This window comes from Agelaius tricolor, unplaced genomic scaffold (genome assembly GCF_023055355.1).
Source record: "Agelaius tricolor isolate 1412-34295 unplaced genomic scaffold, bAgeTri1.0.p SCAF_11, whole genome shotgun sequence".
Taxonomy (NCBI): domain Eukaryota; kingdom Metazoa; phylum Chordata; class Aves; order Passeriformes; family Icteridae; genus Agelaius; species Agelaius tricolor.
Window position 1 is genome coordinate 26,959,585 of NW_027269271.1, and position 16,278 is coordinate 26,975,862.

A 16,278-nucleotide genomic window follows, 5' to 3' on the forward strand; every position below is an offset into this window, starting at 1 on the left:
CATTACTCTCTTGGCAGAGAATGGGAAAATTCCTTCTCAGCTGAGCTTTATTATCAGTTCTGTGCACATTACTGGGAAATTTGAGGGGGGGTTCTGCTTTCAAAACTGTCATGTTTAAATGCACATCTTTTAATTTCAAATTCCACTTGAATGAAAAAAGTGAGCAAAATTAATTTCAGCTTTTCATGCCACAAAGATAAACCAGCTTTTGGAGCATCACACAGGATGGGCTGTCTCAGGAATGTGGGATTTTGCAGGAGGTGATACAAATACCTGCTGGTTTGGGATGCTCATCCTAAAATACCCAAAAAGAAGCCAAAAAAAGTGGAGGCAGCAATTAAAATCAACAAGTTACACATTTGCAAGATAAGCAACACTTGGTGTTAAAGATTAGTTATTCCCCAAATTGAGAATTTTCTCCTTTCCCAGGTATTTCCATTGTCAAAAATAAAGGCCGTGCCAGACACAAACATTGCATTTTAAGTCCGGCAGAATTATCCCAGAGGAGCACAAGTTATGAAACAAACTTCCTGAAAAGACACCTTTTTTTAATGTTTTTATTCATAACAGTATTACATGGTGTGTTACAGAAATTAATGGAAAATCTCTAAAAATTTGTTGGTTTCTGTTGTCGTTGCTGAATGCATTACACATAAAGTTAAAAATAATGTGTCTGTAGATGTTAACAAATGGTCGTTATCTGAGGTAAAGTTAAAGTAGGTTTAGAAATGTACTGCAACAGTCATTTTATCTTTCTCATCTTTATTAAAAAAATAAGTGTCAGAATGCAGAAATAAAACGGAATGAAAACCACGGAGTAAACATTTTTGCAAAGAAGGTGCCCAGTACGTTATTGAGATGAAAGGTTTCATCAGACACTTGGATGACTACGATCTATCAAAATATCTTTTCATGACAGGTAAAGATCAAGAACCTACGGGGGGGATGGTAACAGGATGGCTGGTGGGGTTCCCTGGTTTGTAAATTTAAAGTGACGAATTTAGTGCTAGTGAAGGATGAGGGGTTAAACAATTGCACAAGCTGGATATTGGAGTTATCTACAATACTGGTACAGTGCAGAGGCCCTGCAGCCCTCTCAGCTCAGCATCCCAGCCACGACAAGGACGATCACAGGATGAGACAATCCAGAATCTGTTTTTATTCATGAGCAAAAGTAAGACAAAGGTCCGTGGTGATGGCCCAGAGACACCAGAATTCCAGCCTCATTCCCTTGGCACCTATCTGTGAGTGATCTGCTTCCTACAAATGAGATCCTCTGAGACAGCAATCTCTTCTTTCCTCTGCCTTTCGCCCCACAACTGGAAATGCACTGATGACACTAAACCTCCAATGTCTGGGATGAACCAAAACTGCGTTTGTGGTTCCATGTGCAGGACAAAACCCCAAAAAAAGCCGCTGAGGAAGAAAGTAGCACCACTGTGCAAATCAGGAAAATATTCTGACAGAAGCGTCCTCCAGAAACACTTTTACCTCCGCTTTTAATCCTGAAACACTCGATCCACCAAGTTTTAAATTATCTCCTCCAGGTAGAAAACTTGATCTTCCAATGGGAAAACAAGCTTTGCTATGAAGCTGTTTGCACATGACTAAGGAACAAGCATCAAATGACCGTGGATGGGGATAAAATTCTCCTCTCTGCAGGTTCATTAGGTCTATTCACAGCTAATTTCTCATTCACATACATTCTGCAACACACATTTCTCTATTTTCTCTAATTCAAAATAAAAAAAATGGGACTGTGTTGTGAGATTTGGTTGCACCTACCAACAATCACCACCCCAGTTATTCTGCCTTCTAAACCATTTTTAGCTTATAATAGAGATGAAAGAAAGTAAAACATTTATAACTCCAGGCCTATTTCAATCATGACAAAAATGTAAATCCTAATGTGTCAATTTAAAAACAAAATCTGCACAATAACCCTAAAAACTGATTAATCCTTTGATTTCTTTTACCTTTTTTCCTTTTTTTCTTTTTTTTTTTTCCTTCTTTTTTCCTTTTTAGTGTTAAACCACTAAATTCAATATACTGTAACTGCATAGGAACATCAGGAAAACACATTTGACCTGTATAACAATTCTCTGTAGGGCAAAAATATATAGATTCTTTATGAAAATCATGTGCTAAACATATGAACCCAAACACTGCACTTTTTGCTTCATAAATGTAAAAAAAGGAAGTTTTAAATTCTTTTTGTTCTGCGTGTAAACAGTTGGATGACTTCTGTGCAGAGGTTCAAAGGAATGTCAATGGAAAGTGATCTCTTGCAAGTGGAATTATGTCCGTGTGATAATGCTAGACCATAAAATCATGTGTTCCCATTAATTTCACTAGTTGCTGACAAGCTGACTGCTTTTGGCAAATGCACTTGAGCTTCAGCCCATTATTGTTAAGCATGTGAAAAAACATATGTGATGTGAGAACCACAAACTGGGTTTGCCACACCTCCCAAGCACTGCAACTTGCTACCTTTCTCTACTGTGTAATGGCATTAGTAAAAGAATTTTCATAACATTTATATTTACAAAAAAAAATGGCAATTTTCATTCGAACTCCTTAAAGCCATTTCCCCTTAAACATTTAAAGAGTTTAACAGTAAGATTTTTTTTTCAAGTTATAAAATAAAAATCCCATTTGATTTTTTTTTCTGATGTACAAAAAGTGATAAAGATGAACAATTTTGATCACAGAGTCAGTTTGTTATTCCAAAATCCATGCCGTCCTTGTCCCATTTGTCAAGTCCGCTTCAACCAAACTCCTAAACCAGAAGCATACCAGTATTATTTGGCAAATGATTTCTTTTTTTCATCAAAAATGGCACACAGAGAAGAAAACACTTGTCTGCATAGCATTACAGCAGCAAGATATTGAAGAAATAAAAATATTCCTTTTCTGCACTTTGTTTAGAGTTTCCTAGGAAATACTGACTCTTTTGTCTTTCCTCAGTGGGACTCGATGTCCTTTCTCTACCCACAACATGAGTATTCCAACAGAAAGCAGCATTTCTTCCTCATGATGTGCTAGAACTTAAAGGTCCATTTGGCAACATTTTCAGTGAAGGATGGATAAACAACCGAGTTCTGTTCTGTGGTTTCAAGTTGGGAACCATTTCCGCGGGAGGCGTTTCACTGTTAGATCATACTCATACAAAACTACAGAGTAAGAAATACATTTAAAAAAAGGAAAAAAAAAAAGAAAAAAAATATGAAACCACCAGTATTTTGTTGTTATTCTTGTTTAAATATGTCTACATAGGGGAAAAAAAAAAAAGGGTCAGGATCAGCCTGATGTAAATGAAGATGAAAAACATGTCACCGTGACATAAAAAGTGCCAACTCGTGCCCCAAAGGCTGTTGCATGATAATGCCACTGCTACACACAGACTCTGCTTTTGGCTGAAGAGAAAAAAAAAGGAATGTCTAACACCCAATAGATTTCAGATGCTCATTATTTATAGGTGGCACACAGAAGGTGACAAATGTTTAAAAGAAGACCAAGGAGTAGGATTTCCTAGTCTGGATACCCACCACTTGTGGGGACGGGGCTGCACTCGTGGTATGAGAAGCAGGGAGAGTTTTTGTTTTGTGCTGCCATAGGAATCTGCCATTGGTTGCCAAAAAGAACACATCAGGAACACTCGTAGAGCCAGTCCAGGAGGGCAAACTCTCTCCTTTGTCAGACAAAATCAATCGGAAAAAAGCATGAAAGCCAAAGGCCCGCCAGGTTGTTGGGTTTCGTTTGAGTCTTGGAGCACCACAAGCCTGTAACAATGCTATTTCTTAGGTCTGTTAATCTGCGCGTAGAGAGGTTCTGCTTCCTGGGGATAACAAAAATAAAATGAGCAGAGATGTCTCCAGACAGCATTTTCAGAACATTTTTACAACATCTGCTCGAGAGCAGCGATACCTTGTGAGCCAAAACCCACAGGAAGTGTTTGCTTTCTGTGCTGCCTTGAGCGATCATGGCGCCCTGGTTGAGTGGTGAAGAAAATGGGAATTATTTCAGAAAATGAGTGTTTTCTATCCATTTCCTCCTCCAGCACTGGCCATGCACTGACCCTCACTGCTGGGCATGGACATATGAGGGAATTAAATGATAATTTATAGGGCTGGATGTTTGGGAGTTCAGAGCCTGGAATTGCAGCCGGCGTACAAGGCTGAGTTTCCCCCCAGCAGCACAACAGCAGAACATAACTGTGGGTTTTGCACAACTCTGGAGAAAAACCACTTGCAAACAGAAACTGCCACGGAAAGCTGAGCTAATGAAGCTGTGATGGGATTTAAAACAACAACATGAGTGGCCCATGAAGAACGAGGAGCCCTGTGCAGTTTGATTAGGAGTCTGTGGAACCATTAGTACAATTGTTAACACTGGGAGGAAAGCATGTCAACTGGTTAACAGACACTTTCTTGGGAATTTCCTGGATGTGGGAAGGGGGAAAAGCTGCCATGTTCTTCAGCTGTTGCTTCACAGATGACACACCCTGTGCTTTCTTAACACTGTGTTCATCTTGGCCAAGGTGGGTAGGAAGCCATTCGTGGACCCTGGAATCCACTCGACTTCATTTCCAGAAACTAATTTATTAAACTAAGAATGACATCTAAAAAAGGAACAAGACAGGCAGAAAGGCTAATTAATGCCACACTGCATTAACTCTCCACAGCTTGATAAATATTCAAATACCACGCCACAACGTTGAATTTAACCAAGGTAGAATCAACCCGTGTTACAGCAGCATTGGCAGGAGCTGACTTTTGAGCAAAGAAAGCCCAGAAGGCTGGCAAATCACTGGGCACTGAGCAGCACAGACAGGCCTGCCAGGGGATGGCACAGGATTTTAATCACTGTTTGTCAAAGTGATGCTGGGGATGAGGAGAACAGCCCCAAGGTGGATCCACAGGTGCTCTGGGTGCCTGGCCAGTGCTCCAGGCTCTGCCCATCCCAGTGCCCTGTCCTGCCTTAGAGTGCAGGAACACACAACAAATCCAATATACAACCTGTTTCCTCCATGCCAAAGAAAGTTGTCTTTTATTCCCCCCCAAAATGCTGCATTTCTGGAGCTTGCAGACACTGTCCCCCCACCCCCTGCCCACATGGAGCTCTGAGTGTGCTCCCAGCACTGTGAGTGAGAGAAACCCTCTGGAATGATTAAATAAATGCTGCTGAAGTTATTCCCAGCAAGAAGCAAATACATTTTGTGACCTTGAAAAACTGAAGGAAATCAAAGGAGATGACTGAGAGTAAATAACTGCTTTTCACACACTGTGAGTTAAGTCTACCTATGCCAATTTTCACGTGCAGGCTTGAAGCTGGCAGAATGATCTATCACAGCTAGTTCAGACAAAATCTGTACTAATTAATGTGTGAACCTGACACACACCGGGCCATTCTTCAGGCAGTTGCTGAACCTAAGGTCATTGCAAAGGGAAGTGAAAAGGAAGGAGGAGAAGAAAAGGAGAGGGAGGGAGAACATCCCTTTGGAACAAAAGATGTCAGTTTTTCAAATGCCTTCAGGGAAAAAAAGAGGTTTTCAAAATGTCAAGTCTGCTAGTTAGAGCTGTCCTCAAATATCCTTCAGATATGCAGAAGTGCTGAAGTAACAGGTGTCCTAAGGTGCCACTGGACTCCACACCCTTGGAAGAGGAGGAGGAGGAGGAGCTCCTCATCAGCAGCAGCACCTCCAACAAGCCTGAGACAGCCTTTACAGTGAGAAACTTCTTTGATTCGTACCCAACATTTATCTGTGCAAACACCTGATGTGGCACAGGCCTGCATTTCTCACTGATTTGAATAATTTCTCTTCCAGCAGACCAGAGCATTTTGCATGAAAAGTGTGCTCTTGTTGCTTCCTTTCAGTTGATTTCTCCCTTCAGATGCCTAAATGAGAAATTAATTGCAGTAATTGTGTGCAGTCTTCCCAGTCAAAGGGTTTTGGTCGATGCCTGAGATTTGTTTTCTAGTATTATTTTGAGCCAATTCAAGCATGCTTTTAGCCCAACAATGCAAATGGTGTCTGTAAAATATTGATACTCAAGAGGGCAAAAGAGAGCAGAAAGGGACAGGGAAAAGGCAAAAGGAGACTCGAGTGCTGTTGGCTTCATGGACAGCTCCTCTCACAGTGACAGACACTATTTTGGAAGGTCTTGAAAGCAGAAATAACTCCCCTTTTTTACATAATCCACACAAAAGTCACAGGGCATGTTATGAAAAGGCAGGTGAGCATTAACTCTTCTCACAGCATCTCACCAGCATTTTCTGCCTTCTACCACTGCATTAGGAACAGACGCGGAGGGAAGGAAAGGATTGGTCTTTGTCAGAACAAAAAGAGAGGAACAAATAAAACAGCAGACAAAGCTTCTAATTCACATAAACCCCTCGAATCTTACAGAGCTCTCCTTGCTGAACTGGACCAGAATCACTTCTGATGTGCTTTCATCAACCCACAGGGAGAAACCAAGAGAAGAACTGGAAGCACTTTTTTTTTTGCTGTATTCCAGAAATACCTCATGCTGCAAATCACTTTATTCTTCCCATTTTAAGGGGGACAAGACAGCAGCAAACACCATTTCTGATGCAGTCCACTACTGTGTGAGGCAACAAGGGTGCTAATGCTTTAGAATAACATTATGGAAATGCTAGAAGTAAATTTGCATCCCATTTGAAGGCATTAACACCTGCTCCCCAGCAGAACTAATCACTGGAGAGCATCTCCTGAAAGACTCAGCACCCACTCGGGCCTGAAGGGGTGAACTCACTCACAAAACCTAACTGTGGCTTAGGAAGAAACTATTTTTAATTTTTACCCCGGCAGCCCTTGGATCACTGCGAGGCACCTGCTCTGTGCAGAGCTGCAGGCAAGATGTTCTCAGTTGAGGAGGTGAGGCCTGAACAGATTTCCATGCCCTTTACAGCCACTTTCCCTCCTGGCTGACTGATCAGAAAGGGCAGGCTCAAATGATAAAGAGTTTCATGAAATAAGTGTGCTGGAGAGCCACACAAAATGAGCATCTTGTGCTGGGGTTGCAAGTGAAGGGGGTGGGAATGTGAAGCATCTTCTCTGGTTTTTTGCATGCTGACCCATAGGCAAAATAGGACAGAGTAAAGTTGGCAAGCGGGGTTGAAATTAAATATCTTTGGTGATAAGACAGGTCATTCCTAATGCCCCATTAACAGCCAGTTTTTATTTATTGCTTATTATTACTTACTGATATTTGGTTATTTTTCTTACAGCCTCCATTAGCAGCCTAAATACAGCAAACCTCTAGTTCAAGATTATGCCTAGAGAGTGCCTCTGTTCTTAACATAAACCTACCAATGAATATCTCCTACTTTCAAATATCCAGTTTAATTATTAGCATTCTAAAAATTTCTGTCATTTTAGTAGCAAGATGGATGCTGTACATCCATGAAATGAAAATGCAGTGACAACTACTCAGAAAGATGAACCTGCTCCATATCTTAGTCCTGATATAAAAATGAATTGCAGCCAAGAAAAACTGATTATTTCTGGGCCCCTCTCCCAAAACAGTGGCCACACAATTATTTCCATCTACAGATCTGTCATCCAGACATCCTTCCATCTACAGATCTGTCAATTCTCCTTTATAACAATCGAACCTAATGGCCAATTTGAAGCAAATTGTTCGGAAGTCTCAAAGATGCTAAATTTTCACAAGTAGATTTTTAAAATCAGTTGTCGTGCAGAAGACAGGGAACTTTTAAATGACCTCATCAGAGAGGAAGCGAGGAGAGCTTGTCCCTAAATTGAATTGTTGGGTTGCAAATCAGCAAGAACACAGCTACAAAGAACACTGTCTCTTGTTTAGAGGAAGAAGTTGCAGAAATGGAAGGGCAGAAGGTGACCTCAGGTGGGCTGGTAGCACTGAAGAGGTGAGAAGCCCTTGTATGAGCTGGCACATGGAAATGGACAGCCTGAAGGAGACTGCAGCAGCAGCAGAGAGGAGGGCAAGCCTGCAGGATGCCCCTGAATTTCTCTGCTCATGCCTCTCCATATTTCTGGGAAATAGGAAGAAACAACTGAGCAGCCTGAATTTCTCTGCTCGTGCCTCTCCATATTTCTGGGAAATAAGAAGAACCAACTGAGCAGGAGACTTGAAATGTTAATTTTAGGATTTCTCTGGAGCGAAGCAGGACTTCCCAACCTGTGATGCCCTTCCAAAGACACAACACTACTTCTGTCAGGCTCCCAGCCCTGCTCAGACTGTGTCTTTGGCTAGAGAACAACAGCTTTAGAGCCTACAGCAAGAACAGGTCACCTGTAATTAGGAAATTCTCTTTGGGCTTTACCCAGTTCTGATTGAGCCAGGTGAAAAACTGGAACAGGTCCTGCAAATGCAGCCTTTAGTATTTTGAGCCTATTTGGAATCCTGGTGCAACAGAAAAGGGGCAGAAGCAAGAGGAGGATGCAGAATCAGCTTGATATTCCCTCCTGAGGCTCACTAAGCTCCCAGGTAACCCAAGGCTTTGTCCATAAATTGCTTTTTCTCTCCACTTCCTAAACCAGCCCAAATATGAGTTATAGTTTTTAGTTTGAGCCCATCCCAGAGCTGAGTAAAATTTTTAGGAACATTTATCACCGAGCACAGCACTTGCTCCAAGATGGATGATGGCAGTGGGCCACCAAAGCACCACCAAAAGCTGATAGACAAATATTCTAATGAACTGTTGCTCTCCTGACAGTGCTGATGGCATTGTGAAGGGTGTGACACGTTTTGAGGGCTCCTAATTGTCTGCACACATTTCTCAGAACAACTGAAGAATTTTTTTTCAGGGAGATATGCTCTAGCCACAAATGTTTTGAAGGTTTTCTGAGAATCTCTCATGAATGATTGCCAGTGCAAGTTTTGAGCTGGGCAGCAGCTCAATAGAGCTGCGTTTGTTGCTCTGCTCAAACTCTCTGCTTTAATGTAAAATGTCAACAATAAGAAATGTTTAAGACATTTGGTAGGATCACAGCTAAGAAACAGTTCTTTCCCTCTCTCTCCTTTCACCACAAATACTCCCCACATAATCTAGAGACAGCAGTGGGGATTAAATATAAATAATCTGAAGGTGGCAGTCATTCTGTATTCTCTTCACCTCTTCTGCAAAATCACTATCTGTCCTCAACAGCATGCATGAACAACGGGGAAACAACCAAATACAATAAGCAGCTCTGCAAAGGATTAATCTCATTTCACCTGTGGAAGTTGGGCCTTTCTGCTTCTTATCTTTAACCATAAAGGGACAAAGATTTAATATATCCATAAAATGCCACATTTACCTACTAAGAGCTCATAGCTATTTCTGGAAGGGCTACTTCCAGAAACAGCTGCTTCTGGGAGGATGAGGATTTTGAGAGCTGAAGTGGAAGATTGCAAAAGGAAGAGAGGAAATATAAGAGAAAAGAAGATAGTAACTAGATAATAATTTAAAGTATCAGAAGGAATCAAGAAACCAAATTGCTGTGGTACCTTGAAAGATCGGGGTACAAAAAACCAGGCAGGTGGATATTCTGAATACATCAAGATAAATAAAGACATGGTATGGGCAGAGCTGATTTCAGAGATCTGGGAACAGACAGATTTGACATTTCTGCACACAATGCTCTCCTGAGAGGTCCATTCAGCTGAGTTGTTACTGTGCAGTTCTTGGGTAAGAACCACGTTCTAAAGAGCGAAGTAATCTCCCATCTAAGCCACAAAAGTGGCTTTTATGCAGACTCTGATTCTTCTGCACGACATGTTTCTCCCCATTAAGTTTCTTTCCAAATGCAGACTCAATACACAACTCCCCAGTAAGTCCTGAATTGATAATTTTCCATGGGGATTAGACTTCCTGTCGCTCTGACGACACCAGGCTTCAGAATTAGCTGGGCTGGCCTTGGGAAGTGGATTTCCTACACAATGCTGCTGAATGCCTCTGCACACAGGCACAATGATATTAGTGGAACTTCACTGGAGAGAGGCTTTCTTGTTTTGTTCAGCTTCCTGTTCCTGCCTACAGCTCTCAGGAATTAATGTAATACAATAATCAGGAACATTAGTTAACGTTTCCCAGCATATATTTCAGGGAATTATACATATTTGATGTGAGGCTCTACAGGGATTAACTAAAAATGCAGCAAAACCATATGCAACCACTGGTAATACAGTGTCCTGGTAGCTCTGAATTGCAGAACCACCCTGACTGAGATAAACCATAATAAACAGATGTATGTGGGTTTCCAGAGTGTGGGACTCAGATAAAGGGCAAATCCTCTTTCATGATGTAGGGAAGAACTCTTGGAGTGGCCTGAAGCTGGGATAGCTGGGGATGTCAGTGCTGGCCAAGGGCAGGCAAAGGCACAGCCAAATTATCAAGTGGCACCATCCATCTGCAGCAGCAGCTCTCACTGGAGTAAAAAATGAATGTTCTTGCTGGAGCAGCTCATCCCAGCTTGACTTTCTCCTCACACTGCCACTCCTGGACTCAAGGAGACACAAAGCTTAATGCTACTTTTGCTGCAGCCCCAGGAGCTGAGCATGGGTGAAGCTACAGAAGGGGGAGATGCCCTCTCACAGCACCACATGTTGTTAAGAGAGAACCTCATTATTCCCAAATGGATCAAAGCTAAGTTACTGTAAGGTTTTTTGAAATCGTATTTAATGCACAAAGTAAACTGACTCCTAATGAAACTATTAATTTGGAGCTGAAAAACTGAGGATGGGTAAGTCACTGGCAAACCCCGTGGAATTTCTGTACAGAAATGGGAAGGGTTCTCCCACTGCTCTGGATTTGCTCCAGGAGCTCTGTGCTGGAGCACAGAAGCCGTATCAGATCACGTATTTGGGCAATACCAAACAGGAGTGGCAGACGGGGAGAAGATAATGAAACATATTCTTCAAACAGCAACACTAGAGAGTATTTGGATGGAATAACAACGCTCAGCACTCATAAAACTTCGTAGCTTCACTGGTTTTTTGGCAAAATATATTCACTGTATTGAAACAAATCACAGAGCATTCACAGGCAGCCACATTTTCTACGTGTTCTGTAACACAAAGGATGAACAGATCTTCTTTCCCGTCTGTCTGGGTTTAAATGACTTACATTGATGAATAATTTTTAAAACATCAGTATGCCAATGGTAATATGAATGATGATAATTTTCAGATGTTTTTAATTTGCAGTTGGAGATAAAAATACACAAACCCATTTCAATATTTTTTACATGCAGATAATAAACGTGCTTCTTCTACTGATTATCCCATTGATTTAGGGTAGAGACATTCATGTATCATTACATAATTTTATTTAATGATTGTTATGTCTATGGGTAAGATGTCTTATTCCATTTAATATGTTACATCTGACTGAAGGCAAGGGTGGCTCTGATAAAAAAAATGCTCTGCCTAATATGTTGTTAATAATGGCTCAGTTTCCCTATTTGCCCTCAGAATTTGAACACAAAGTAAAATAAGTCTACATTTCTTTCAAGCATGCAGGCAGCTGAAACACACATATTTGCATAAGCTGCAACACTCAGTGAATGGCAAAAGCCATGCAAACCACCAAGCACGAGGAATACACTGCGGAGGATGGAGAGGAAAAACGGAAGAGATGAAAAGGAAAAAAAAAATAAATAAACCATGCATCCATGAAAGCAATGGCAGGCACTGGTGGAAGAGTAAGTGAACACCTCAAGGTGTAGAGAAAAAAAGGACAGATACCTACCCCAACCTGTGCTATCTAGCTACCGACCTGTGGACTTATAGTATCACCAGTTGGCTCACCAAAGGGATCACTGTTGGAGGAGGCCTGAGACCCATCAGGCTAGAATACAAGAACATAACACCTTTTTTTCTCAACAATAGAAAGTGAAAAGTCAACACGAGGTTATTTTCATGCTGTGGGCATAACAAGTACATCCTATCTCATGAAAACCAGAGAGTGAGGCCTCGCCGCTCTCCAAAGCCATAGCGGTTTCCTACAGCTGCTGCAGGCACCAAAGGACCTCACCAGTTCCTGCTGGAGCCCAGGCAGGAGCTGCCACAGACTTCAGAAGGTACTGGATCAGGCCACCCAGAACTGCAAAAGGCCCTGAAAGCCATGTGAAACAGAGAGAGTTCAAGCTTGGGTTATTTTGCATTTTTTGTTGTACCGACCCCCTCTTGCCTTTGGCTCACTCGGGCTCCTCCCTCCCTAAGACACCTGGTGATTGACAGTCATTGCTTGGAAAACATTTCTTGCTTTGGTCCATAAAGGCAAAGAAATCACATACTGAGGGCCAGAACACTGAGGAACGTAGTTAGGCAAGCAACTGGGATGCAAGAATGTGCAAGACAACACCAACCATCATCTTTTAACACACAAACTCTCACATCTTTCTCTGCAGCCTCAGCATGTTTGTTGCTTTACCCCAAACTTCCTTACCACGAGAAAAGTGACTGCTGGTGTGCTAAAGAGGAGATTAGATACATCTAACATGTACAGCCCTACATGTGAACTCTGAGTTTGGTTCCTTGTATGCAGGGTTAGTGCACATCAGCAGAAATGCTGTGCTATCAGCTGTCAAACCCAAAGCAGGATGGGAATTCTGGCTGCAGCTCCCCCACAAGCACCACCCAGCCCTACTGGAAAAGTTGTTTCTGACACTACAGAACAACATTTAATCAGCTTTTATCTTTTCTAGTTAAAGGAGATGACGAAGATTTAGAAACCTTCTTGCTACTCACAGCCTCTGGCTCCTCACTTTTGCTTGGGCTTTCAAACCCCTCTTCAAAGAGGTCATCTGCAGCAGGGTCACTCGTATGAGATGCTGATGATTTGGATGGAGAACTCTGTCTGGGTGCAGGGGTGGGAGCTAAACAAGGATTAAGGCAACAGCAACAATTATTCTGCTGATTTCTTCAAAAAGACACAAAATTTGCTCACGCTTTTACATCTCTCAACTTTCCCCACCCCCAAGGATCATTCTCTAACAAGGAGCTGCAGGAGGTAAATTTGGGCATGGTTGTCATTATTAATCCCATGTGTTTGATTTCATTTGGCAGCTTCCAAATTAAGTTTGGCTGCATCTGGCCTATGTCCTTATGAAGGTGGGAGACACCACTACATTACATTAGGAATGTGTGAGTCACCTGTCCTGTGGCAGGTAAGTGAAACAGGCCTCTGACTGACCCCTGGTGAATCTCCTGAATTCGTATTTTCAGCAATCTGCTGAAAAGAGAAAATCCCCATTGCCATGCTATGAACACCATAAGCTTATTTTACAGCTCTCCAATGAATTTCCCTAGGTGTCCAATATGTCAAGCTACTAAAATAAATACCCATCCCTTAATTTCTGAGAAGCATGGATGGGACATTAGTGAAACCAGTTATAGGGTTGAATGCCATGGGCTTCTGCCAACCAGCCTGCATGTTCCCATCACAAAACAAATATTACAACATTTAATTTTAGAAATTAAATTTCAGACTGTAGCTGTCTGGGCTGTTCATTTCTATGACCTCTGAAATTCCTCTATGGTATTTTACTTTATGGCTGCAACACATTTCTTAAGCCAGAGCATGCATGAAGGTTCTCAGTATCTGGGTTGGAATTTTAAAAGAGACAGAAGTGCTTTGAGGAGCAGTCATGTCTGAGGAAAGGGATGGCTGAAAGCACATAAATACTCACGTGAATTTGTAGATGGTGTCGTGGAAGTCACAGGAGTCAAATTTAACTGAGAGATGTCAAAGTCATCACAATCATCTGCTTCCTGTGCCATCCCAACTTTGTTAAAGTAACTTGAGAAGGCCTCTGAGGTACAACTGAGGGAAGGCTGATCTGGTTTTCTTGATGGCACTGGTGGAGGCTGAGCCATCTGGAAATCTTTAAACATTTCTTTTCCCATTTTCTGTCTGGGCCTGTCTGTCTGCGGGCTCGATCTGTTGGAATCGCTCGTGGGTGGGACGGTGGCTATAGGAGCAATGGTACCTTGAAACATGGCTGCTTGTAAAGGCAAAACAGTTTGTGTTGGCATGAAGGCAGTGGGCTGGAACTGGCCAGCCACGGATGGCCACGGCTGCTGGGTGGGAGGGAAGATGCCGGGCTGGCCCCACGCGATGGGCTGTCCTCCCTGCATCACCTGAGCGACTGGAGGCTGGGCACCCATGGCCAACTGCTGCTGAACAAGAGGTTGCTGTCCCCAGAAGGAGGGCAGGACAGCTCCCATGGCAACATAACCTTTGGGGAATAAAGAGAGCAGGAGGGGGGGAACAAATGGGGTGGAAGGTTTCAGTGGTGCCGTGGAGAGCGCGCGGGAAGAGCGACGCAGTAAATCAGAAACTGCAGCGCTGCAGCACGCTTGGAGAGAAAACTGAGAACACTGAATTCACATCACTACACAAGTGCTCACACTCAGAACCACAGGCTGGTGGACTCTGCAAGCCAATCATCTCAAACTGCATCATAATGCCACTGCTACTACTAATAATAATAAAAAAATCCAACCCAGATGATTCCAGATTAAAACCCTCACACTTGGTTATTACCCAATTACTTGAGAACATCAAAAAGATCTTGAGCTTCTGCTGCACTAAATACCTATTAACAACAAACTGCTTCAGGTATTAGGCTAACATAACCCCTCCAGCTGAGGAGGAAATTAATGATTAAAACCAAAATTATAATTGCATCCTGTCAGACCTGAAGCCTCCTTTAAAGCTACCAAGAGTTTGACTTGTAGGAATTATAGGATCAGGGGCTTTTTTATTTACAACAACAACGAAGTGCTCTGAAACTAAAACTCCTGTAAAACATTTTACAAATTAAACTACCTAACATAATTATGTTCCACTGATACAAGTACTGTGCTTTTTACAGATATGCTGTTTCACATTTAAATTCAATACTTACCACTAATACTTTGCATACTGTAACTTCTCTCTCAATTTTAATACTGCTACAGCTTTAAAACTCTGTTTCCAACCTGAGTGTTTCCCCAGTTCTCCTGTACCTTCTCCTCTTTGCTTTATTTCTAGGCTGTTTTGTAATCACAAACATAAGGGTGGCTGCTCTATTGTGTAGGGAAAAGCCCAAAAGTCAATAAAATGCAAAAATAAGGAACTGAATTTTGAGAGACCCAGCTCCTGAGTGATAGAAGGAGCGGTAGCTCAGATACATTTCTGTTCCAACAGATATCCAGGATGGATTCTCCAGATGATCTCACCCCCATTGTGATCCCATCCCAGCAGAGAAGAAGAAGGATACTGTTCCATCTGACATTATCCCCAAACACTTCCCTGCCCCTGTAACCTGCCTGAGGTGCAGTGGTGCCATCAGAGGAAGCAACCAATTAGAAAATCACTGCTCAGTGATTCAAGGCACTCCTCCTCCCCCTCATCCTCCTTTCCTGTCCTAAGTGGGGCTGGGAGCCCTGGGAGAGATCAGCCATCCAACCAGAGTGTCTGTGCAGAATGCACCCAGCTTTTGAATTCTGAGCACTCTGAGGAACCCAGCGAAGTCCAGAGGACATTCCAGAATTTGACAAAGTGGAATATCCTTGGAGTGCAATTAAATTCTCAGCCTCTGTTTACTGGAGACAACAGAGGATATTCACTGCTGCCACAGAACCCCCAAAATTTAAACTAAATGCTGTTTCCTCTCTTGCTCCTGTACCTAGAAGTTCTCTTATCCAGATGACTGAACTATGCTTGAACTCCCAGTGACTTTTTTGGCTTCTGCTTCAAAAAATGTAGGCAAATTCAAACTAATGTACTCCCTGCTTGCTTTGCCTTGCCCTGAAGCACAGACCTCAAAAGCCTTCCCCACTTCCACCCTGCTAAAATCAATGCCCCAAGTACTGAAATGCAAACCAGAGCTGGGCATTGATCCCCAAATCTGATTCCAGACTTCAATTCCAGTGCATTCCTTACCTGAGGGTACGGCAGCAGTGCTGAAAGGTACAGAACCAAACATGTCTGTACTAGCAGGGAGTGACTGGGATGAAGATGGGATAAAGGCATCACCTGGAGTAGCAGGAGTCTGCAGGGAGACAGGCAGAAAACACAAAGGTGAGATATCAGCTGCAGCTTCTGCTGTCACATCACCTGGAGCTCTAAAAATCCAGGTTTGGAGAGGGGAACGAGAAAGAAGAATGAATGGGAAGATGTAGAAGGAAAGAAGGAATAGAAATAAAAGTATTGGAATTTGCTGGGGATGGGAGAAAAAGAAAGAAATTAAGAAACTTTATATCAGAGGAAAAATAATTAAGGTGAAATTTGCCTGGAATACAT

The 16,278-nt window shown here is 42.4% G+C and overlaps 1 protein-coding gene across 14 annotated transcripts in view; it reads right to left on the reverse strand.

Annotated features, from left to right (window-relative positions):
* Positions 1 to 742: 742 nt before the first annotated feature.
* The window catches only part of DAB1 (DAB adaptor protein 1), a 413,672-nt gene continuing 398,136 nt past the window's right edge, over positions 743 to 16,278 (reverse strand). For 11 of the 14 annotated variants that reach the window (XM_071436827.1, XM_071436822.1, XM_071436832.1 and 8 more), the window contains 5 exons: positions 15,919 to 16,027; positions 13,679 to 14,227; positions 12,738 to 12,865; positions 11,737 to 11,835; positions 743 to 3,838 (listed from right to left, as the gene is read on the reverse strand). In XM_071436827.1, the coding sequence (XP_071292928.1) occupies positions 11,752 to 11,835; positions 12,738 to 12,865; positions 13,679 to 14,227; positions 15,919 to 16,027 (870 nt within the window). In that variant the 3' untranslated portion in view covers positions 743 to 3,838; positions 11,737 to 11,751. Of the gene's footprint in view, positions 3,839 to 4,349; positions 8,014 to 8,059; positions 11,836 to 12,737; positions 12,866 to 13,678; positions 14,228 to 15,918; positions 16,028 to 16,278 lie in introns of those variants that run through there. The other 3 variants (XR_011680667.1, XR_011680668.1, XM_071436830.1) reach the window with 3 other exon arrangements.